Source organism: Ochlerotatus camptorhynchus, unplaced genomic scaffold, assembly GCF_037179485.1.
Source record: "Ochlerotatus camptorhynchus isolate MF236.1 unplaced genomic scaffold, CSIRO-AGI_Acam_v1.1 ptg000116l, whole genome shotgun sequence".
In the NCBI taxonomy this organism is placed as follows: Eukaryota; Metazoa; Arthropoda; class Insecta; order Diptera; family Culicidae; genus Ochlerotatus; species Ochlerotatus camptorhynchus.
Genome location: NW_027040606.1, coordinates 1,015,631 through 1,035,303, shown reverse-complemented (window position 1 = coordinate 1,035,303; position 19,673 = coordinate 1,015,631). Strand labels below are relative to the sequence as shown.

The 19,673-nt window shown below is 40.1% G+C and overlaps 1 protein-coding gene and 1 pseudogene across 5 annotated transcripts in view; one reads left to right on the top strand and one right to left on the bottom strand.

Moving 5' to 3' along the window:
- The window catches only part of Mgat2 (alpha-1,6-mannosyl-glycoprotein 2-beta-N-acetylglucosaminyltransferase), a 392,506-nt gene that overhangs the window by 9,051 nt on the left and 363,782 nt on the right, over positions 1-19,673 (bottom strand). For 3 of the 5 annotated variants that reach the window (XM_065220140.1, XM_065220138.1, XM_065220139.1), the window contains 4 exons: positions 17,074-17,219; positions 16,843-17,003; positions 2,510-2,692; positions 1,221-1,435 (listed from right to left, as the gene is read on the bottom strand). In XM_065220140.1, the coding sequence (XP_065076212.1) occupies positions 1,221-1,435; positions 2,510-2,692; positions 16,843-17,003; positions 17,074-17,219 (705 nt within the window). The remainder of the gene's footprint in view (positions 1-1,220; positions 1,436-2,509; positions 2,693-16,842; positions 17,004-17,073; positions 17,220-19,673) is intronic. The other 2 variants (XM_065220141.1, XM_065220142.1) reach the window with 2 other exon arrangements.
- Positions 3,092-13,295, top strand: LOC135699809 (uncharacterized; annotated as a pseudogene).

Genomic DNA, 19,673 nt, shown 5'->3' with positions numbered 1-19,673 from the left:
TAAAGGCAGGTATTGATTTATCAGCATTAGTAGTAGTAATGGAGCTGTTTGAAGAATTAAACCCAGTCCTTCTGCGGGAGAGTCTCAGCACGAACAACTACGTCATCTGAAATATATTAAAGTGAGCTGTTGTCCCGCCTATTGTTGGAGTTTTCTGAGCCAGCTGACTGACTTTAATACGAAACACAACAGCTTGATGAATTTCAATTGGTGTTTGCCCACATGGTATTCCATCACACTTGTGGCGCAGTGGTTAGCAATCGTAGATCACATGGACGAATACACGGGTTCGAATCCAGGAAATTACTTTTTAATTTATTTTTATTTTTGGATAGAATGTTGCATAAATATAAGAATTATGATTTATCCGGGCCACTGATTATTTCATATTTACGTACATTAAATTTTGTTAAAAAAAAAGATTTGTGCGGATTGCTTCATGTGGCTTGAAAGTTCTGTCGGAACTTTATTTCAACTTTATGGAATTTGAAAGTTCTATCGGAACTTTATTTGAACTTTATGGAACTTGAAAGTTCTGTCGGAACTTTATTTGAACTTTATGGAGCTTGGAAGTGTTGAATGCGGAACTTTTGGTTACTTGGGTCTTCTCTCTGAACCTTCCTTCAAACATTTTTTTATAGAGTTTTCATGTATATAGCTACACGGCGAATGAGAACGACTCAAATTTGAGTTTAGTGCACTCATAATCGCCAAAAGTGCAGGAACTCAGCGATGAGTCAAATTTGTCTCATGGTTTCCTGTGGAAAACCTAAAAAATCTGCCGGAAAATGAGGAAATTGACGAAAATTTTATTCAGTCTCGGAGTAGTACCAATAGACTGAGTGAATCCAATCTTTACTTTTCTCAAATTCGGGATTTTTTCCCTGGAAAATCCTGGGAAAACATGTGGCAAATTAACTCATCGCTGAGTTCCTGCACTTTTGGCGATTATGAGTGAACTAAACTCAAATTTGAGTCGTTCTCATTCGCCGTGTATTGTTCCTAATAGCCTAATCTATCAGTATTATGTAATAGGAGTGAGCAAGTTAATTATTCGAAAAACGTTTTTTTGGATATCCTAACTTCTAGCCATTGGCTGGCTCGTCTCTGGAAGCCCCAGAAGAGGGTTCCCTAAAACAGTCAGACTTTCTTGAAACCTTCACTGGCATTTTACTGCAATAACGAGCCTTAAGTTGTTTGATGGTTATGGAGGTACTTACCATTCGCCGATGTGGAAGACTCGGGGTCCCTTGACGACCATAACGTGCAGCTTCTGCTTGAGGCACTGCTGCGACACGTGCTGCAGAGACCAGTCCCAGTTGTAGTCGTCGTACTCGCAGAAATGTCGCGCACATCGCGTTATATCGTGCCACGTGGATCGATTGAACGTCATGCCCATGTTGTGCTTACTGCTGATCCACGGTGTCACTTCAACCTGTTTATGTTGAATACTCCATTAGAATATATGCATTATGATCGTGTTTCGGGAAACGATTATTGTTAGAGGGGGTTCCATCAACTAACCATATTCTACCGAAAACGAAAACAAAAGTCTAAAACCAAATTTCACTCGATTGTTCGTATAAAACTGCGGACCAGAGCAGGGGATAGATACAGTACACACGCGCATTCAGAACAAAACAGGAACGGAACCAAAGAGTCTGGGAAATCATGAATAATTCATTCAAACTGGTTCAGAAAACTCAAAAATGGGGAAATGTGGGATGCGTGGTTTTGATGTGCAGCGAGCAATTTGCAAATATGGTAACTACACAGATTGTTGAAAGCATACGAGATGCAGGAGATTACTGCATGGTTGAGATGATTGATTTCAGAGGGCCGAATTTAAATTTTTGCAAGCATGAGTTTGAGGTTAGGATGTGGAGCAAAATGCAAAGTAAGCTAATCTACATACTACCAACTAGAATGCTAATGTGTTGTGTTGCAATATCATGGTGCCTTAAAGGGTAACATGGCATACTCTATTTAGTAAACGGTTTGAACAGTGAGGTTAAATGTATGATTTTCGTGAGTGATCTAAAGTCAGTACCATCGAGAACGAAAACAAGCTGCAAATATTCTGCAAATTAAGATACGAACGAATTACATTTAGAGACACCGATCACCAATTTAAGGATACACATTCCAGAACCGTAACTGCTTTGTGGGATATACATATATAGAACGTGGGGGCTTAAGGCTGGAAAGGAATTTGGCATCACTGCATCGAAAACGTCAACAGTTTTGCCTTTGACAGATGCGTCGTCGATGCCGGATACCGTTTCATCCTTGGTAGTTTGTAAGCAAGCAAGCTAACGCATGTCAGAAATACTGCCAAATAGCTTTTGGTAGCAGCCAGAGAACAGGAGTTAAACAATCGAAAAAGCTGCGTGACTTCATCAACTTATCGAAGAAGAAGTCAAAGTAGCGGTACGGTAGGTAACATGTAGGTAGTGGAAGAAGTAGTAGTAGCAAGCAGCGAGCTGGGCACACTTGAAACGCACTGTACCTTCTGGTAGATCGAGTAGAGTGTTGGCAACACTTGGTAGCCCCACTGGGACTGGGAGGCGTACTTTTCGGTGGTGGATTGACCGCCAAAGCCACCATTACCATCACCGCCGCCATTATTGGCCTGTTGCTGGCGTTGTATTTGCTGTCGAAGTTGTTGCTGTTGTTGTAGCTGCTTTTGCTGCTGAAGATGTGATGGTAGTTGTCGTGATGTCGCGAGTTCAGCGTTCGTTGATGGATTCGAATCCAAATAGGCCGTTAACAGACGATTTTGATTATTATGGAATTCGTTAGCAATTGGGGGAGCAATGTAGGATGGTATATTGTTTTGGCCAACACTAGCGGCAGCGCCCCTAGAGGCAGATTGGGAAAACGAGAGGGAATTGGGAGAAGCCTTCTGGTTCTGGGGGCGTGGCATGTAACGATTGTGGTAATAGTTGGCGAAGCTGAAATCAGCGTCTCCACGGTGGTGGCCACCGTCGCCAGTTCCACCGAGAAGAAGGGAACTAACGTCCACGAATGGGTATGACTGTTTCAGCTGCAGTCGATGTTGTTGCTGTTGTTGTTGTTGTTGATGATGGAGATGAGGCACAGCAGCTGCGGTAAGCTCCAGCGAAGCGGCAGCCGATTTGAGCAAGGCTTTGCTCTGGTAGCTGAACGGTTTGGCACCGTAGTTTGCCGCGGCGGCGTGCTGTTGGGCGCGTCGGTTGGCCAATTTTGGAAAACAGCACGCACGTTGCGGTGTTGCACAGATTGGGTTGATGGGTGATGAACGATTGTTTTTTTTGGATGGATGATGGAGTTTTGAAATTTGATGGTTTTTGTCGGATGAAACGAGACGGAACAGGTGAAAGACAAAACGTTTAAATACACATGGGAGTCAATCTGATCTTTATGTGGCTATAGTCGGTGGGTGTGAAAAGCACTTGGCAGTGAGGGACTTTTAGTTATTATGTGATTTGATGAAAGTGGATTAGTGTGACAACAGCCTGTATGTACAAAAGGTTTGTGTGTGCGACAGGGGATGAAGTATTTAGGTAGTTAAAAGTAAAAACGTAGTTTTCTCGACAAAAAGCGCGGTTATGAAATTATTATCACATTGGAAGTGCAACATTTAACGATTTTTAGACAATATTCCGGCCCTACCGGAGGAGACGCTTGAATCACTGACAAGTTAGGTGGGGTACAAGTGTTCATTTCCTAGTTTCAAAAAATAGAAATGCTTAAAATATCATTCGTCAAATGAATAGACGTGAAATAGACTGGAGCAACAGGTCCAAATCAGTCCCCCAGGAATCATCAAAAATATTTTCCCGAGAGAAAATATTCCGATAATCCCGAGCAACTTGATGCTCAATAGGGCTAGTAAGATCCAAACTGAAATTATGGGAACTCTCGAATTGTTTAGCAAGTTTCTGAGCTTTTTCCGAATTTGTGATCAAAATTTTACCACCTTCTTTAAGCGCTTTTTAATTTGTTTTTGCAAATCCTGCCAGATAACTTTCATGGCAGGATCACGTGTTCTTTTAAATTGCCTTCTACGGACATTTTTCAGACGGATCAAGAGCTGAAGATCGTCGCCTATTATAATTGAATCGAATTTAACCTCGCATTTTGCTACTGAGGCAGCTCTTACGTCAATGTAATAGCAGTCAAAAATTCAAGAGCATTATTAATATCATCTTGCCCCGTAACGTGGGTAGATCACCTTTTCGTGGTACGTTACGGGATGTAAGATCTACCACCGATTCCTAGCCCCGACTACTTCAAACTAGAGGAACAGGATTTTTCAGTAATCCAAGGAACTCATCTTAGTCCTTGTTACTTTTTATGCCTTGTTGATAGTGACAAGACTCGGCTTTGTCCACCGAGGATGATCTTGAAACAAGGAAAAAATGAGTTAGTTAATCTTCATCTATGTGATTCCTAATCTTCTATTCGTTGTTCCCCAGGTTTGAAGTGGTTAAGACTAGGGTTCTGATGCATGGCCATTATCGGTGTCATTCCTTAATTTTGTTGCTAAGAAATCCAATTTTGACTGACAAAGGGGCGCGCCTTTGGAGCCTGTTTCAACACTCCGAAGGGTATGAATAGCGGAACCTTTCAATTAGAGTGCAAGAATGACAACTGTAAAAAAATCGACTACTTCATCATTTCTCAATAGTGATGGAGTAATACGCCACGTACTAAACTAAGGACACGGTATATACTACAATAGATCAAATCACTGGTCGCAGTGCTGTTAGGTCCCGAACAGAGGAAAATAATATCGTCTTTGGTTTGCAAAGGAATATTTGGATCAATGTTATATTCCATAAATATTCGTTATTGCTCCCAATCAGCTCTGTGGTTATTGAAAGTAGAGCTGTTGGGATTAGAAATTATTTCTTGTGATATTTCAAAAACTACTGGAAGCTGATCAGAACCGAAGTCGGCATGGGTAACCAACCAATTGGCCGTTGCATCAATTTATTCAATTAGAAGCCGAAAGGAGTGCATTAAGGATCCGACCCTCACAGCACTTCCTTGAAGGTGATCTTAGAGGACATATGAGCACCCTAAAAATGTTAAATGTTGATTCTCTTGTGATTGAATAAAGATTGGATGATGAAAAGATCACTTTGATAGTCTTTACAATGTAGCAGATGCGGATCGTGATTTGTGGGCCAATGGGGGACCAAACATTCGTCCAGGATCAATTGTCTTTTATACAGACGGCTCTAGATTGGATACTCGTGTAGGAGCAGGGGTAACAGGTCCAGGAATAAATATCTCAATATCTATGGGCTACTGGCCTACCGTGTTCCAAGCAGAAGTCCAAGCAATTCTTCAATGTTCTAAAAATTGCTTGCGTAGAAATTATAGACATTCTAATATCTGCATTATGTCTGATAGCCCAGCAGCACTAAATGCTTTGAAATCAGCAACATGTTATTCTAAGCTTGTATCGGAATGTGCAATATCATTCCAAAAATTGGCCTGCCAAAACCAAGTGAATGGAGTTCAAGAAATGGGAAAAAATGAAAGTGGAGACCAATTGGAACAACACTCTCATTGCTAGGCAGTTGAATCGGTTTATTAATCCGAGCATTTCAATGACTAGCAAAACTCTTGAACTATCAAAGAAGAGGGCGACCCCGGCGTAGTGGTTAACATCCATACCTCTCACGCCAAAGTCACGAGTTCAAATCTCACCCCCGGACAAGTCACGAATGACCCAAGAGCGTTAAAGTGACTAAAGGGTGATACGGTCAAAATTTGGTCAAGGGAAAACGCGTGTAAATCGGTGAAATCGTTTATTTAAAAAATCAAATTAAATTTCTTTTTCAAGTTCAATTAGTATAAAATTCAGCAAAAATATTCAGTTAGGCTTCCGCTTTTCCGAATCCGAATTGCCGGGCCTTACGCTTGACCTCTGCCATCAGATTTTGTACAGCCACCTTGTCCACCTTCTTCGCCGCAGAAAGCCAGTTTGCCTTGAACTGCTGCTCGCCCTTAGCAGTTTTTTTGGTCTTCTTTAGGTTCCGCTTGACAATAGCCCAGTATTTCTCAATTGGGCGGAGCTCTGGCGTGTTGGGAGGGTTCTTGTCCTTGGGAACCACCTGCACGTTGTTGGCGGCGTACCACTCCATGGCCTTTTTACCGTAATGGCAAGATGCCAAATCCGGCCAAAACAGTACGGAACAACCGTGTTTCTTCAGGAAAGGCAGCAGACGTTTATTCAAACACTCTTCACGTAAATTTCTTGGTTGACAGTCCCGGAAGCTATGAAAATGCTGCTTTTCAAGCCACAGGTACAGATGGCTTGCCAAACCAGATATTTCTTTGCGTACTTTGATAGTTTCATGTGCTTGAAAACATCTGCTACCTTTCCCCTTCCTTTTGCCGTATAAAACTCCTGTCCCGGAAGCTGCTTGTAGTCGGCTTTGACGTAGGTTTCGTCGTCCATTACCACGCAGTCAAACTTCGTCAGCATCGTCGTGTACAGCCTCCGGGATCGCGCTTTGGCCGTCGTATTTTGTTTATCATCGCGATTTGGAGTCACTACCTTCTTGTAAGTCGATAGTCCGGCTCGTTTTTTGGCTCGATGCACGGTTGTAGACGATACACCCAGCTTATTTGCGGCATCTCGGAGAGAGAGGTTAGGGTTTCGCTTGAAACTACCGGCAACTCTCTTTGTCGTCTCAGCGGCTTCCGGTTTTCGATTTCCCCCCGATCCAGACTTCCTGGCTGTCGACAAACGTTCCTCAAACACTTTAATTACATTTGTAACGGTTGATTTGGCAACTTTTAGCGATTTTGCCAACTTTGCGTGCGAGTAGCTGGGATTTTCGCGATGCGCGAGCAAAATTTTGATACGCTGCTCTTCTTGCTTGGACGGCATTTTGACAACTGAAGAGTGAATTCCAAAATCAAAATAGGAGCAACATTCTACACACACACACCTTCAAAATGAGGGGTGTTCAGGTTTTTTAAATGCAAAATTGAAAGAAATACGTCAAGTTGATATTGACCAAATTTTGACCGTATCACCCTTTATAATGATAAAAAAAAACTATCAAAGAAAGATCTCAGTATGTACACTGGTTTAATAACAGGATACTGTCCATGTAAATATCACTTGAAGCTAATAGGAAAGCTTCAAGAGGACATGTGTCGATTATGTGGCATAGAAAAAGAAGACTCTGAACACCTGCTATGCTCTTGTAAAGCAAGCTTCAATAAGAGGTGTATTTTTCTGGATAAGGGGCTGACAGAACCCCTTGATATTTGGAATTCAGTTCCCAGCCAAGTAGTGCAATTCATTCGAAATGTAAAACCTGACTGGGAAAATGCTTTTGGTCAGTCTATGTCGGTCGCTTCATAAAATGGTGATACGACATGCTGATAAAGCAATATTAAAACGGGGAATATATCACAATAGATCTAAGTACTGGTCGCAGTGATCAAAATACCCAACACGGAAAAAAACCGTTGTTAACAGCAGAGAAATTTGTACCTGCTCGGGAACGTGGAGCTTTTCCTGCCTGTCGCTTAGAACGAGATTGTAGGGTTGCTTTGCGAGTCTTACATTCCCAAAAATTGGAATTGAGATTTTCACTACAATTGAAATTTCTTAGGATCTTCCTTCAGAATCAGAACCAGTCGTCCTTTGCGTGAGAGGAATCACCACAATTCATTCATTTAGCTGGCATGTATCAATTTTAAGTTCCATCATCCCATCCCTGGCACTTACGGCACTCGGTGAGGTTTTCGAAATTTCCTCCAATCTTCCTGAAGTGTTCCCACTTCACTCGGCCATAGAGCATAAGGCTAGCTTTTTCTAAGGTCTTAAGTTTGTTTGGTTCACTAGACTTGAAGTGAACTAAATAAAAATCATTAGAAGTCGCGTTGCGCGAATCGCCAGGTAATTTTGCCAGTTCATCTTTGATCTGATCCAGGGATTCACCAGTGGGCAGACCTTTCAAGACAACCTTGAACACACGTTCAGTTTTGGTGTCTGAAGTAAAACAAGGTTTCAGCCAATACACGGCACACGGCATTCACCCCGACGGCCAAGTTTTCAGTGAAAACTTAAATTTCACGAAGTTCAAAAGTTCCGTGCGAAGAGCATAGAAATCGGAAGAGGTTATCACAATAGGTGGAATCTTTTCCTTCTTGGCATCTAATCGGGAATGTTTACTAATATTTTTCCTGGATGATTGACCATTCTCATCATCTGTAAGCATATCAAATTGATTGCTTGAAATAATTTCATCAGACGGGGGATCATGAGGAGATTGCCCTTTTCTTTTGCGCTTAGGCACCATGGCGGCAGTAAAACGATTATCCAAATCGACTTCCAAGTAGATTGCTATAAGAATCTGAAGGATCAAAACGGAATTTTTCAAATCGATATCCAAGCAGGATTACCAAGGGTAGGATCCAACCAAGGATCGAAGAGACGAACAAGGTAGACAATTTATCGGTATATTGAGCACTGAAAAGTGCTGTTTAGATTTATTGTAGTACCACTTCCTTTAGCAAAAAGCAAATAGATCCGCACGGCACGAGAGCACGATGCGGACTGACTTCCATATCCTTATGTACTGGTACCGTCCGACGGCTCCAAATTTATGATTTTTCATCCAGAAGTAATAGACATTATGCCACGGACCGACAGACAGACAGATCTGGTCATATCCGGATACCCAGAACCGGTTCTGAGAGGGCCAACAAGGAAACTTCCTAATCCTCATATACTGGTATCATCCGACGGCTCAAAATTTATGATTTTTCATTCAGAAGTAAATAGTTAGACATCATGCCATTGTTGGTTGGATACCCAGATGTCAGACTCACATTTAGATCCATGACATGATGTCTATTTACTTCTGGATGAAAAATCATACATTTTGAGCCGTCGGACGGTACCATTACACGGGATTTCCTTTTTGGGGCCCAGCCAGAAACGGTTCTGGGCATCCGAATGTGACCATATCCATCTGTTGGCCCATGGCATGATGTCTACATACTTCTGGATGAAAAATCATAAATTTTGAGTCGTCGGACGGTACCAGTACATTAGGTTTTGGAAGTGTTCTTTTTGAGGACCTGCCGGAACCAGTTCCGGGTATCCAGATGTGGTTAGATCCATCTGTTGGTCCCTGGCATGATGTCTATTTACTTCTGGATGAAAATTCATTAATTTAGGGCCGTCGGACGGAACCGGTACATGAGGCTTTGGAAGTGTTTGTTTTTTGGGCTATCCCGGAACCGGTTCCGGGTATCCGGATGTAGCCAGATCTACCGATTGTTCCAGGGCATGATGTCTATTTACTTCTTGATGAAAAATAATACATTTCAAGTCGTCGGACGGTACCAGCACGTGAGGATTTGGAAATGTTTGTTTTTTAAGCCGTGCTGGAACCGGTTCCGGGTATCCAGATGTGGCCAGATAAATCTGTTGGTCCATGGCATAATGTCTATTTACTTCTGGATTTTTTTTTTCCTTTGGTTTGTTTTTTCCGTCGATCTTGTTTTCCGTGCTGAGCACCAATGCTACCGACGTGCCAGGAAGGCAGCTCCCACACCTGGACCCTACCTATCGACCCATCAACTCATGAACCGGGGACCAACGGCTTTACTTCCCATCCGAAGGAAGGCGTGATCAGAGATGTTATGCCTCAGAACATCCCGGCGGCGCCGACTGGGATTGAACCCAGGCCTGCTGGAGTGAGAGGTAATCACGCTTACCACTACACCACCGGCGTCGTTACTTCTGGATGAAAAATAATAAATTAAGGGCCGTCGTACGGTACCAGTACATTAGGTTTTTTCGGGCCCTGCTGGAACCGGTTCCGGATATCCACATGTGGCCAAGTCCACCTGTTGGTCCATGGTATGATGTTTAACTATTTACTTCTGGATGAAAAATCATTAGTTTTGAGCTGTCGGACGGTACCAGTACATGAGGTTTTGGAAGTATCCATTTGTGCCCTATCCAGGGCTGGCAAATGTCATTTTCAATGAAAGATCTCACGTGATATTTACAGAGATACTTCTGTTACTATCATCGGATGAGAAAACGATGATAGAGATTTTCTTCAAATTCTCATCGATTTTTTGTCATGACATAACGTGACAGTGCTGTGATCATCGTGATTACTAGCTTATTGCTATTAAAGTTACTTGTACCAAGATAATCTTAAAAATATATTCACTCTACCGGTTACATATGGTTACTTGTTTAAATTCATCTAAATCACTTAGAAATGTTGATGTCAAAACTGCATCAAAGTTATTCTCATGAGTGCTTGATCATTGGAAAATGACAAGAAAGCTATTGATCGGTCGTTTCGTCTCGTGATAGTGAGAGGACCTGTTTTCTCATCGTCACATAACGGCCGTGATATTTATCAGCTCTTGCCCTATCGGAACCGGTGCCAGGTATCTTAAATGGCCAAATTGGAAAAATCCTGGGCAGAGTGTCATTCTTGGAACATTTATCTTTCTTTTGAGGCGCCACCCCTAGAGGTCGCTGAAAGCTTCTTTTGACAGCAAAATGTTCGATTCTGAAAGTTAGGAAAGAGAGGAAATTTAAGGTGTCTATCATATTTCGTTACAATGTTACAGCTTTTTTAAAGTGACGCCGGGTCAAAAAGACCCTAATGCACTAGGAAGGTTAAACTGTGAAAATTAAGGAGGTTGCACCCCTATCTCTACTAACAACAAGCAAGCATGGGAAAATTCATTCAGTCGCGCGAGCACCACAGAATCAACATAGCCATCCTCACCTACAAACAGATTGCCGAACGAGTGTAAATTCTTCCAACCAAGTGACTCTGCAGCCAGGGTGGCCAGATTATTTTTTGCATTATCGATTATCGGTAGCTTCTCAAAACTTTTATCGGTAGTTATCGGTAGGCCGTCTTAAGAAGGCTTTCCCGATACTTGAAACCTTTGTGAGCGGGGGGGATGAACTGTCCTCTAGAACAATACACTGTCCTTATTCAGTTCTTCTGCTTTAAACGTGTCGATATCAATAATTCTAATTCTAATGCTAGTTCCTAATTCTGACTACCCGGAAATCAACACATTTTTCAAGATTACTAAAAATCTGTGATTATCGGTAGGAAAAGTGAAAAATCTGTAGTTTTTAACCTTTTGTCTGTGAATCGGTAGGAATCCCGAAAATCAGTAGGACTACCGATAAATCGGTAGGTCTGGTCACCCTGTCTGCAGCGATGTCAATTATACAAGGTCTGGCCCAACCGGCTTATTGGTATTAGTGAAATGTGAAAATGTGTAGTGGTGGTCGTATTTCAACGCAATGTTTATCTTTTTACACGAAACAGTTGTTTTCTGTGACGACACGTCTGCTAATCGCAGTATGGAATGTTGTGCTGCCGTGACATCGGCATTCGCTTGCTCAGCAATGTTTACAACATTTTTGCTTCTAACACTAGCAAGCTGCCTGTTGTTCCAGACCTTGTATGATTGACATAAACTCTGCAGGTCGACTCAAGTGGACCCTACACGATTGCTTTTATTGACAATAATCGTATTGTCAATACATTCTATATTGACGTCAATATATCGAGATTGACAATATTTCTGAATTCACATCAACAATATTATTGTCAATAATTCCCCTTCGCGTCAATATATTGATGCGTGTGGGGTTTGCTTCAGATCTGACAGCAGTAAAAGGAAAGAAGGATAAACTGAAAGGGAGCTGTACAATTTTCTCTACCGAGGAAGAACCAGATTGAATGCGTAACATCCGAATGCTAACGATTTAGGCTCTGAACACAGGAGTGGAACTTTGGATCAGAAAGTGGCTCCACTTGTCATTTGCGAACACTAGCGCACCTAGCGGTAGGAGGCATCTTCTGCCTGCAGTTAAGATAGGCAGCATGCTATGATAGTGTGAGTGCACATAGAAAGCCCGTGTGGAACGCTGCCACAACACATCGCTTGTTGAGCAGAAAAACGAACACTTTTTGATTCACCGATTTGTTTGCACTTCTCCTTCTGTTCTGTGCTCTGAACCATATAGGCGATTTATTTTTTATTTTTTGCTTAAAATTTGACAGATCGATAGTTATTTCCCTTCCGGTTGAAAATAACACTCTACTCTGGAGCATGGTTCGATAGTTATTTTCATATCTCAGTGATTTGACAGTAAGCTTCATTGGGGCACGGTAGAAGTGAAAGAGCGCATCCCGTATCAAGTGTTTTTTTGTTGTTGGTGGTGAAATCGAGGGTGAAATTTAGTGGTTTGAAATAGAGGGCAAGCAAAAGGCGAAAAAAGTATGAATCGTGTAAAGTACATTAATATGACGAACATTTTTTTCCAGTGAGTGTGACCGAGGTTTCCGATTTGGTAAACAGCTGGATTCAACACAACGGAATGTTTACCAACAAGTTTTTTGACAAAAAGGAGGCCTGGCGGTAAGAACTATTTTATTCGTGCTCTGTCAAAATATTTTACCAATATTTAATGATTTTCAGAACCATCCAAGAAGCATCAGGACTACAAAGCTTTTCCATCGACCAGATCAAGGCGAAGTGGAATAATTTGGCAAAAAAGTACAAGGTAAATGTAATGCTTCAGTTCGTAGAACAAACCTGTAATAACCCTTTATATTCCAGCAACTTATCGCTCCTCCGACCGGAGGTGCCACCGAGAACGGAGAGCAGAGGTACACTTCGAGAAAATGCATGAATTCATGTCAACACAGCATACGTGTTATCCTCCACTTGTAGTGAACAGCAACGGTGACGTGATTAAAAATGCACAGAACATACCAGATCCAGTTCAAGATGAAAGTGGTGATCCTGATGATCTCAACGTGAGCGACTACATCGTATACGATCCGGACCCATCGTTTCTATTTTCTCACGATGTTGCCCAACGTAGAGCTTCTACGAGAAATTCATCTGTTTCACCTGTGGCTGGTCCTTCAGGCGAACGTCATCGCATAAGCCCTGACATGGAAGATCCGGAAAAGAGGATTCAATCGGAGGAAAAGAGGAAGAAGCGGTACTCACAGCAGGAAATGTTTGAGTACTTTCGAAAAGAATCCAAACGGAAGCGGAAAGAAAGCAAACAGTGCCTTATGCTCTTAAAATCGATCGCTCATTCACAGAACATTTCTGTACCTTTTGACATCTCCAGTTCATCAGATTCCGATATGTATTGAGCAAATGAACTACAGTATCTAATCTCAGACGGACCCGCATTTTAAACAGTCCTTTGTTGTTCTGTTTGATTTGGAGCGAAAATAAAAAAGCTTCATTTGTACTGGCAGGGCTGGTAGCAGGTCACTTTTAAGTGATTTGGTTACTATTTTCAAGTCAGTCACTAAAAAGTCACTTTTTTCATCAAAAAGTCACTAAAGTCACTATTCCTTAAAATTTAGTCACTAAAGTCACTTTTTAGACCAACGTTGCGAGTAAATAATTTGACTTTAAAAATTCAGAGTAAATAGTCTGACAAGAAGAGTTGCGAACATATGGAAACGTTTACTGTTCACGAAATCTAATATTTTATTTATTTTTATCTTGAAATTGTCATAGACCTATCATAAATTTTCAGAGATTTCTAAAAAAGCTCTAGACCCAATATTCTGGCTGTTTTACAAGGAGATCTTGAAAGTTATCCAAGCCTACACTGCAACTAAAATTTACGTAAAATTCAAATGAATAGGCACGTTTATATTTTCCATCATACTTTTCAGCATGCTTGGCATGCACAGTTGTACACACCAACTGCTCATTTGTTAATATATTTTCATTCAGTTATTGAAAATTGATTTTCTTTAAAGTAATTGATAGATAAGGATCATAGCTTACAATAGATATGCAAAGAGTAGGTAAATCTTAACATTTGAATCAACAGCAAAGAATTTTTACACATAAAGTCCGCGATGTGCAGCGAGCATTTCTCACTTGATTTTTACAACGCAAAAACAAATACAGTTTATTACTAGAATTAAAATCTACTTTTTCTTACGTACATTAGTTAACAAGTTATTAGCAAATGAGCAGTTCGTGACGAAAACTGTGGATGCCAAGCATGCTTTTCAGGTGAATATCAGGTTTTTTGGGGGAGAGATTACATTTGAGTAATTCACATAGAAATCAATTGATTTTCACGAAAATTTTATCGGACTTTCCGATAATCTTCAAATTGCTACTCAAAAGCTACGGGAATTAGCAAGTAGATGTTACTGGATTTTGTAGTAATGCTAAAGTGAATTGGTGACAGACTATAGATATATATATTTCGATTTATTTGAGTCATTAAATGATTGCATTCTAGAAAAATTGAAATTCACTCATTTTCTGCAATTTTATTTTTAATTTATAAATGAGTGTTCATTTATAAACATTATAAACCTTACGCTTGAAAACATGAAGAAGCCTGGGAATTCCAACTCGTCCAACAACGACGAATGCGCACTTTCTTCCTTTGCCATTTTTGAATTACGAATACGACGAGAAAATTTTCGTGTTATGAAATCACGAAAAACTTAAGTGAATTTCACTTAGCCTTCACCAGCATGATATGTGGACTGGACCAGTGAATCCAGTGCCATGTCATTGAAGTCCTATCTTGGAAAGGTTACCTGAATTTTCAGGTAAAAATTACCTTTCTCGTTGGTTCAATGTATAACAAGCTCTCAACATTTGTTCAAAGGCCAGAAATTTGAATAATCTTTGACCCCCGGTAGCTTTAGTATCCGTGATGTTTGTTTTAGTTGGTGTGTATATATGTACATTTAATTCTAAACTGCAGTTCTTCATGTTGCTAAATGCATCGCTTCATATATATCCTATATCAAGAACAACATGTGCTTTTTGTAAACTATATCAAGAACAACAAGCTTTTTGTAAACAAGCATTCTTATGCCCTTTTCTCGCCACCCATATGACACCAACGCAAACCATCAACATCGCCGGATAGGGTAAGGTTTCCCCTTTCCGATGATGTTGTTAGTTTGTGTGGGCGACCCTCGGTTGGCGAGAAGAGGGCATACCACCCGCCGGTTTGTTCCTGTTGCTAACAAGAAAAGAAAGATAGCAACATCTATTTCAATTTCCCATTCAGATCGTTTTTCGGGAACCAAGCTACAAATTGTCTGGAAGACGGCAGCTGATACTTTTAGGTGCTCCTTTATAATATTCGGATTTAGGTTCAATATCTCTGTCATAACTCTAGATACTGGACATTTCACAGCGTACCTCATTCCCTTAAAAATATATACATACACACTTAGATTATTTTACCGAAATCTGTGAAATTTTACCGAAATCTCAACAGCTGAACGTTCGGTAAACAGTTCAGTGATTTTTCACAAATTTCCTGTAATCACAGATATTCGGTGAAAAATTACAGGAAATCTGTGAAAAATTGCCGAACTGTTTACCGAACGTTCAGCTGTTGAGATTTCGGTAAAATTTCACAGATTTCGGTAAAATAATCCAAGTGTGTATATTAACAACATGCAATTTTCAGTCGAAATATTTATCCTTGCGATTCTTTGAGCGGGCATCAAAGGGCATCGCTGTATTATCATCTGGCTTGAAAAAATAATTAAATATCACAAAAATCAAAGCAAATACTATAAATATTTCAACGGACGGCATGATGTTTTCAATTTTTCCGTAGATTTGTCTTATGTTTTATTTTTTTCCTGAATTTTGATCAATTCAACAGCTGTCAAATCAAAATAACTACCCATCTGTCAAAATTCCAAATGGGATGCATTGAAAGAAAAATTTAACCATTTGAGGGGAAATAACAATCGATCTGTCAAATTTTAACCAAAAGTTAAAAAAATTTCGCCAAATGGTTCAGAGCCTTAAATAGCCGAGTCAGATATATTTGCTCTGGGCCCGCTTAGATTGATATGTGATCACGTTTTTATGCTGGCTACGAAAAGAAGGCGGCGTGTGAGGACTTTGGTCAAAAGGGCCCTAAAATGGCCCAAACATAGTCAAAATGACCAAGACTTTCTAAAATGACAAAATGGCGTTATATGGATAAATTGACTTAACACAATATTTACCTAAAATCAAATGATGTCAAATGAATTTCGATATTTTAAAAATAATTTGATATTCAAGCTGTCTGAATTCCTGCGACCCACCGGTGCGCCGATGGATCGCGATCCTTTGATTAAGAAACGCTGGTTTATAGATAAATGTTGCACTTCAAATAAGTCGCTACCATTCAAAAAAAAAAAATGCCTCCCGACAAGTGTCAGTTCAATGATGCCTGAAAGATGGCACTGATGTGGATGAGTAATAATAAAACTGCGCTACTACTGAACGGCAATGGCTCCCCAATCTTCGCAATGACTCTGATCGAGGATGAATCTCTTATCACACACGTGATCGGAAAGCACGCTCTATGTGTCTCTAGTGTATGTATAGGACCTAGTAGCTCTCTCAGCAGGGCAAGGGTGGATTGGTGGGCAACAAAATATGATCACTCTCAGGTCGGAGCAGGGAAGAAACAGAAAAGCCTGTGAAGCCACTTTTGTATTTTTACTTATAACCATTTCAAAGCGAAGAATGGATTAGGTCCTACAAGTAACATTGATCGATTCAGTTCATCGATAATTGCTTCTTTCATCGAACTGTGTGTTGAAAATAGCTGTAAATGTCTGTACATAATCGTAGGGGGGACGCAAAAGAGAAAATCTACGAAAAGAAGCTGTCATTGTTGCTTAGGACCCAATCCATTGTTCGGTTGGATTTATCTTTTCTTCAAAATAATTACTTATTCGGTGTTTGGAAGAAAAGCAGTGCACAATTCAGGGAAAGGGACATGACACTCACCTTCTTGTTGTAGGTATAGTAGTTGAACGTTTTCAGATATGTCCCTAGCGAGAGGATATTACACTTGGAGCACAGTTCGTTTGACTTTAGCTGCATCAGCTCCAGGATGTAGAGGAAGTCCTCCGCAACGTAGTGGTCTTCTTCTAGGAAGACCACTAGACCTGTGTGGATGAGTGAACATTTACGTGGAATCGATTGGTGATTATATAGAGGGAGCAATCGAGTACTTACCCGTGTGGTATTTGGTAACTTCTAGCTGATCGAACACCCGGTTCGCTTTCCACCACCAGTGGTGTTTGGTTTGGGTAAATTTGGCCTCCCGATAGTGGCCATACAGATCTGGATGTAACGCGTTGTTACACTTTCGTAACAGTGCCCTGTAAAAAGAACGAGGAGCAAAATGTGATTACTTGAGCTTGTAGGTGCTCCCTTTTAAAAATTTCATTTTCTCCACATTGTCCAAACCGTTTTAAAGCAGATAGCTGCCATCATAACCGAATCGCTTGGTCACGGTCATTCAATTGTGTGGGTTTTCCCACACAAACATCACCGACGCCGTAGGTTTAGGGTTCTTTCCTTTATTTGCTCCACCAACCGAACCATGTGCGGTCATTCGTGGGGAGTTGAAAATTAATATTTTTTTCTAGTGCACTGGGTTCACATACCGTGCGGGACCGAAATCCGTACACCTAAGCACGAGAGAATCATTAACGGTCAATACTAAATAATGCTATCACATTATGCTCTGTATCACATCTTTTCCCCATACATTTATCTTTATTTTTCCATTATTTACAAACACCAGGTCTTAAAATTACCTTTAATTATAAGAAAAAAGTATTTAAATTGCACATCTCTTGAATCAAAATCCGTACAGCGTTCTACGATTGAATCAAAATCCGTACAATTTTGAATCGAAATCCGTACACTGTGTTGAGGATGAATCGAAATCCGTACAGTCATGAATCAAAATCCGTACATGCATGTAAATCGATCTAAATAAATGAAAAAAAAAACATGTTGCTGTCTTGAATAAAGTATTTGTTTTAGAAGTTGCTTGGCTAGGAGTCCAAAACATATATATTCAAATACACTAGTTTACAGCATGTTTGAACTTTGTACGCTGATGGTCATTTCCCATGTAAAATCGTGCGCTGAATCCAAAAATGAAGTCCAAAAAAATCTCAGTAGGACAGTTTTCGAGATATAGCTTAAAAATGAAATCTCACTTTAAAAAAAAAACGTGTTTACTAAAACCACAAATACCTCCGACTGTAATGAAGTAATATTAATTATTTTAACGCCGAATTAAAAGTGATAAAATTTGATTTCGATCATTACAAAACTATTTTTCCGTGAGAGTAATGGTAGAACCACAATAAACATTTTTATTTACATTGCTTAAAAAATTAGCAGAATTTCAATTTTTCTAAGGAAAACTTAAAAAAAAACAAACTATTAACTAATAACAATACCACTAATCTCACTGACAATTGATGTTCAATTGATCGAACGAAAAGTTTCTTACCTCTAATTTAGCGTTAAAATAATTGATATTTATATTTTTGGATTCTGCGCACGATTTTACATAAGAATCATTCGTCAAAGGTTCAAGTTCATTTTTTTACTTTTATTTTTTTTAATTAGTAATATCAGCGTTAGATTAATTGATGTTCCAATCGATTCAAAGGAAAGGTAAATGATATCTTTTTATTTAAGAAGGTGACTGCTCTGGATTTTTATGCTAACTAATATCATGTTTAAGAATTCATTTCCTCCAAATTTTATTCTATACCAGTGCTTTGGGTTAAATATTATTACTAGAGATTACCTCCGATCACAACTTCGAGGTCTTTGAATTTTGACATGTGATAACGTGCAAGATGCGTCATACTTTGGAACTTGGGGGCACTCCAGCTCAACGCTACAAAACATTATTAACCGGGACTAAACTGGCGGTGTAGCTTGGGCAATGTTGTCGAATCAATAATAGCAAACTGAAGAGAAGACTGCCGAAACATCTTTAATACACCGATAATGGAAACGCTCCACCAACCCACTGGCATCAAGCGATAGAATAAGCGGTTCCTAAGATGGTAGCCCTATAATGGCGGATAAGTGAAAAAAAAAATTACAACCATCTTCGAAACCAACAAAAAAAGACAATGAATTAACATCAAAGATTAGTTTTTCGTTTTGTGCATGAAAAATAAAATAAACGTTAGTTAACTACTAAAACTTAATTTAATTTAAAACGTCAAGAGAGTAATAATCATAAAAATGCAGATCTTTCATTGCTTCTTTTCCGCAGCTTTCTTCGGCTTCTTCTCCATTGTTGCCATTGCCTTTTCAAGTTATAATGCTTTCTTGCTTCCAGCTTTCTTTCCTCTTCTTCCTCTTCTTCCTCCTCTTCCTCTCTCGTTCAACCTTTTTCTTTTGTCGTTCCTCAATCCTTTGTTTCTTTGCGTTCTCTTTATCAATTTTCTCCCGTTCACTTTCATGTATATTTCCGGCCATTCCTCGCTGGTGGCTACTGTTGGGAATGCTCCCTTGCCCATTTCTGTCTGCTCTCTGTAATTTGTATATGCGTCTTGGTGGTTTCCTGTAGGGGAGCTGCGCTGTTTTCCTTTTGGGCTGGTTCTTGACGCTCTTCATTAAAAGATATTAATAATATAACATTTACAATACGAATAAAATAAGAGAGTAGCGATTCAATACGGCATCTCTTATGGTGGTGAATGGAACGGCAAAATCCCTGGATGCTTCTCGGTAAGATTTCCCCGCACACATCATTGCCACAGTCTTCTCCAAATCCTCCGGCGTGTATTTAG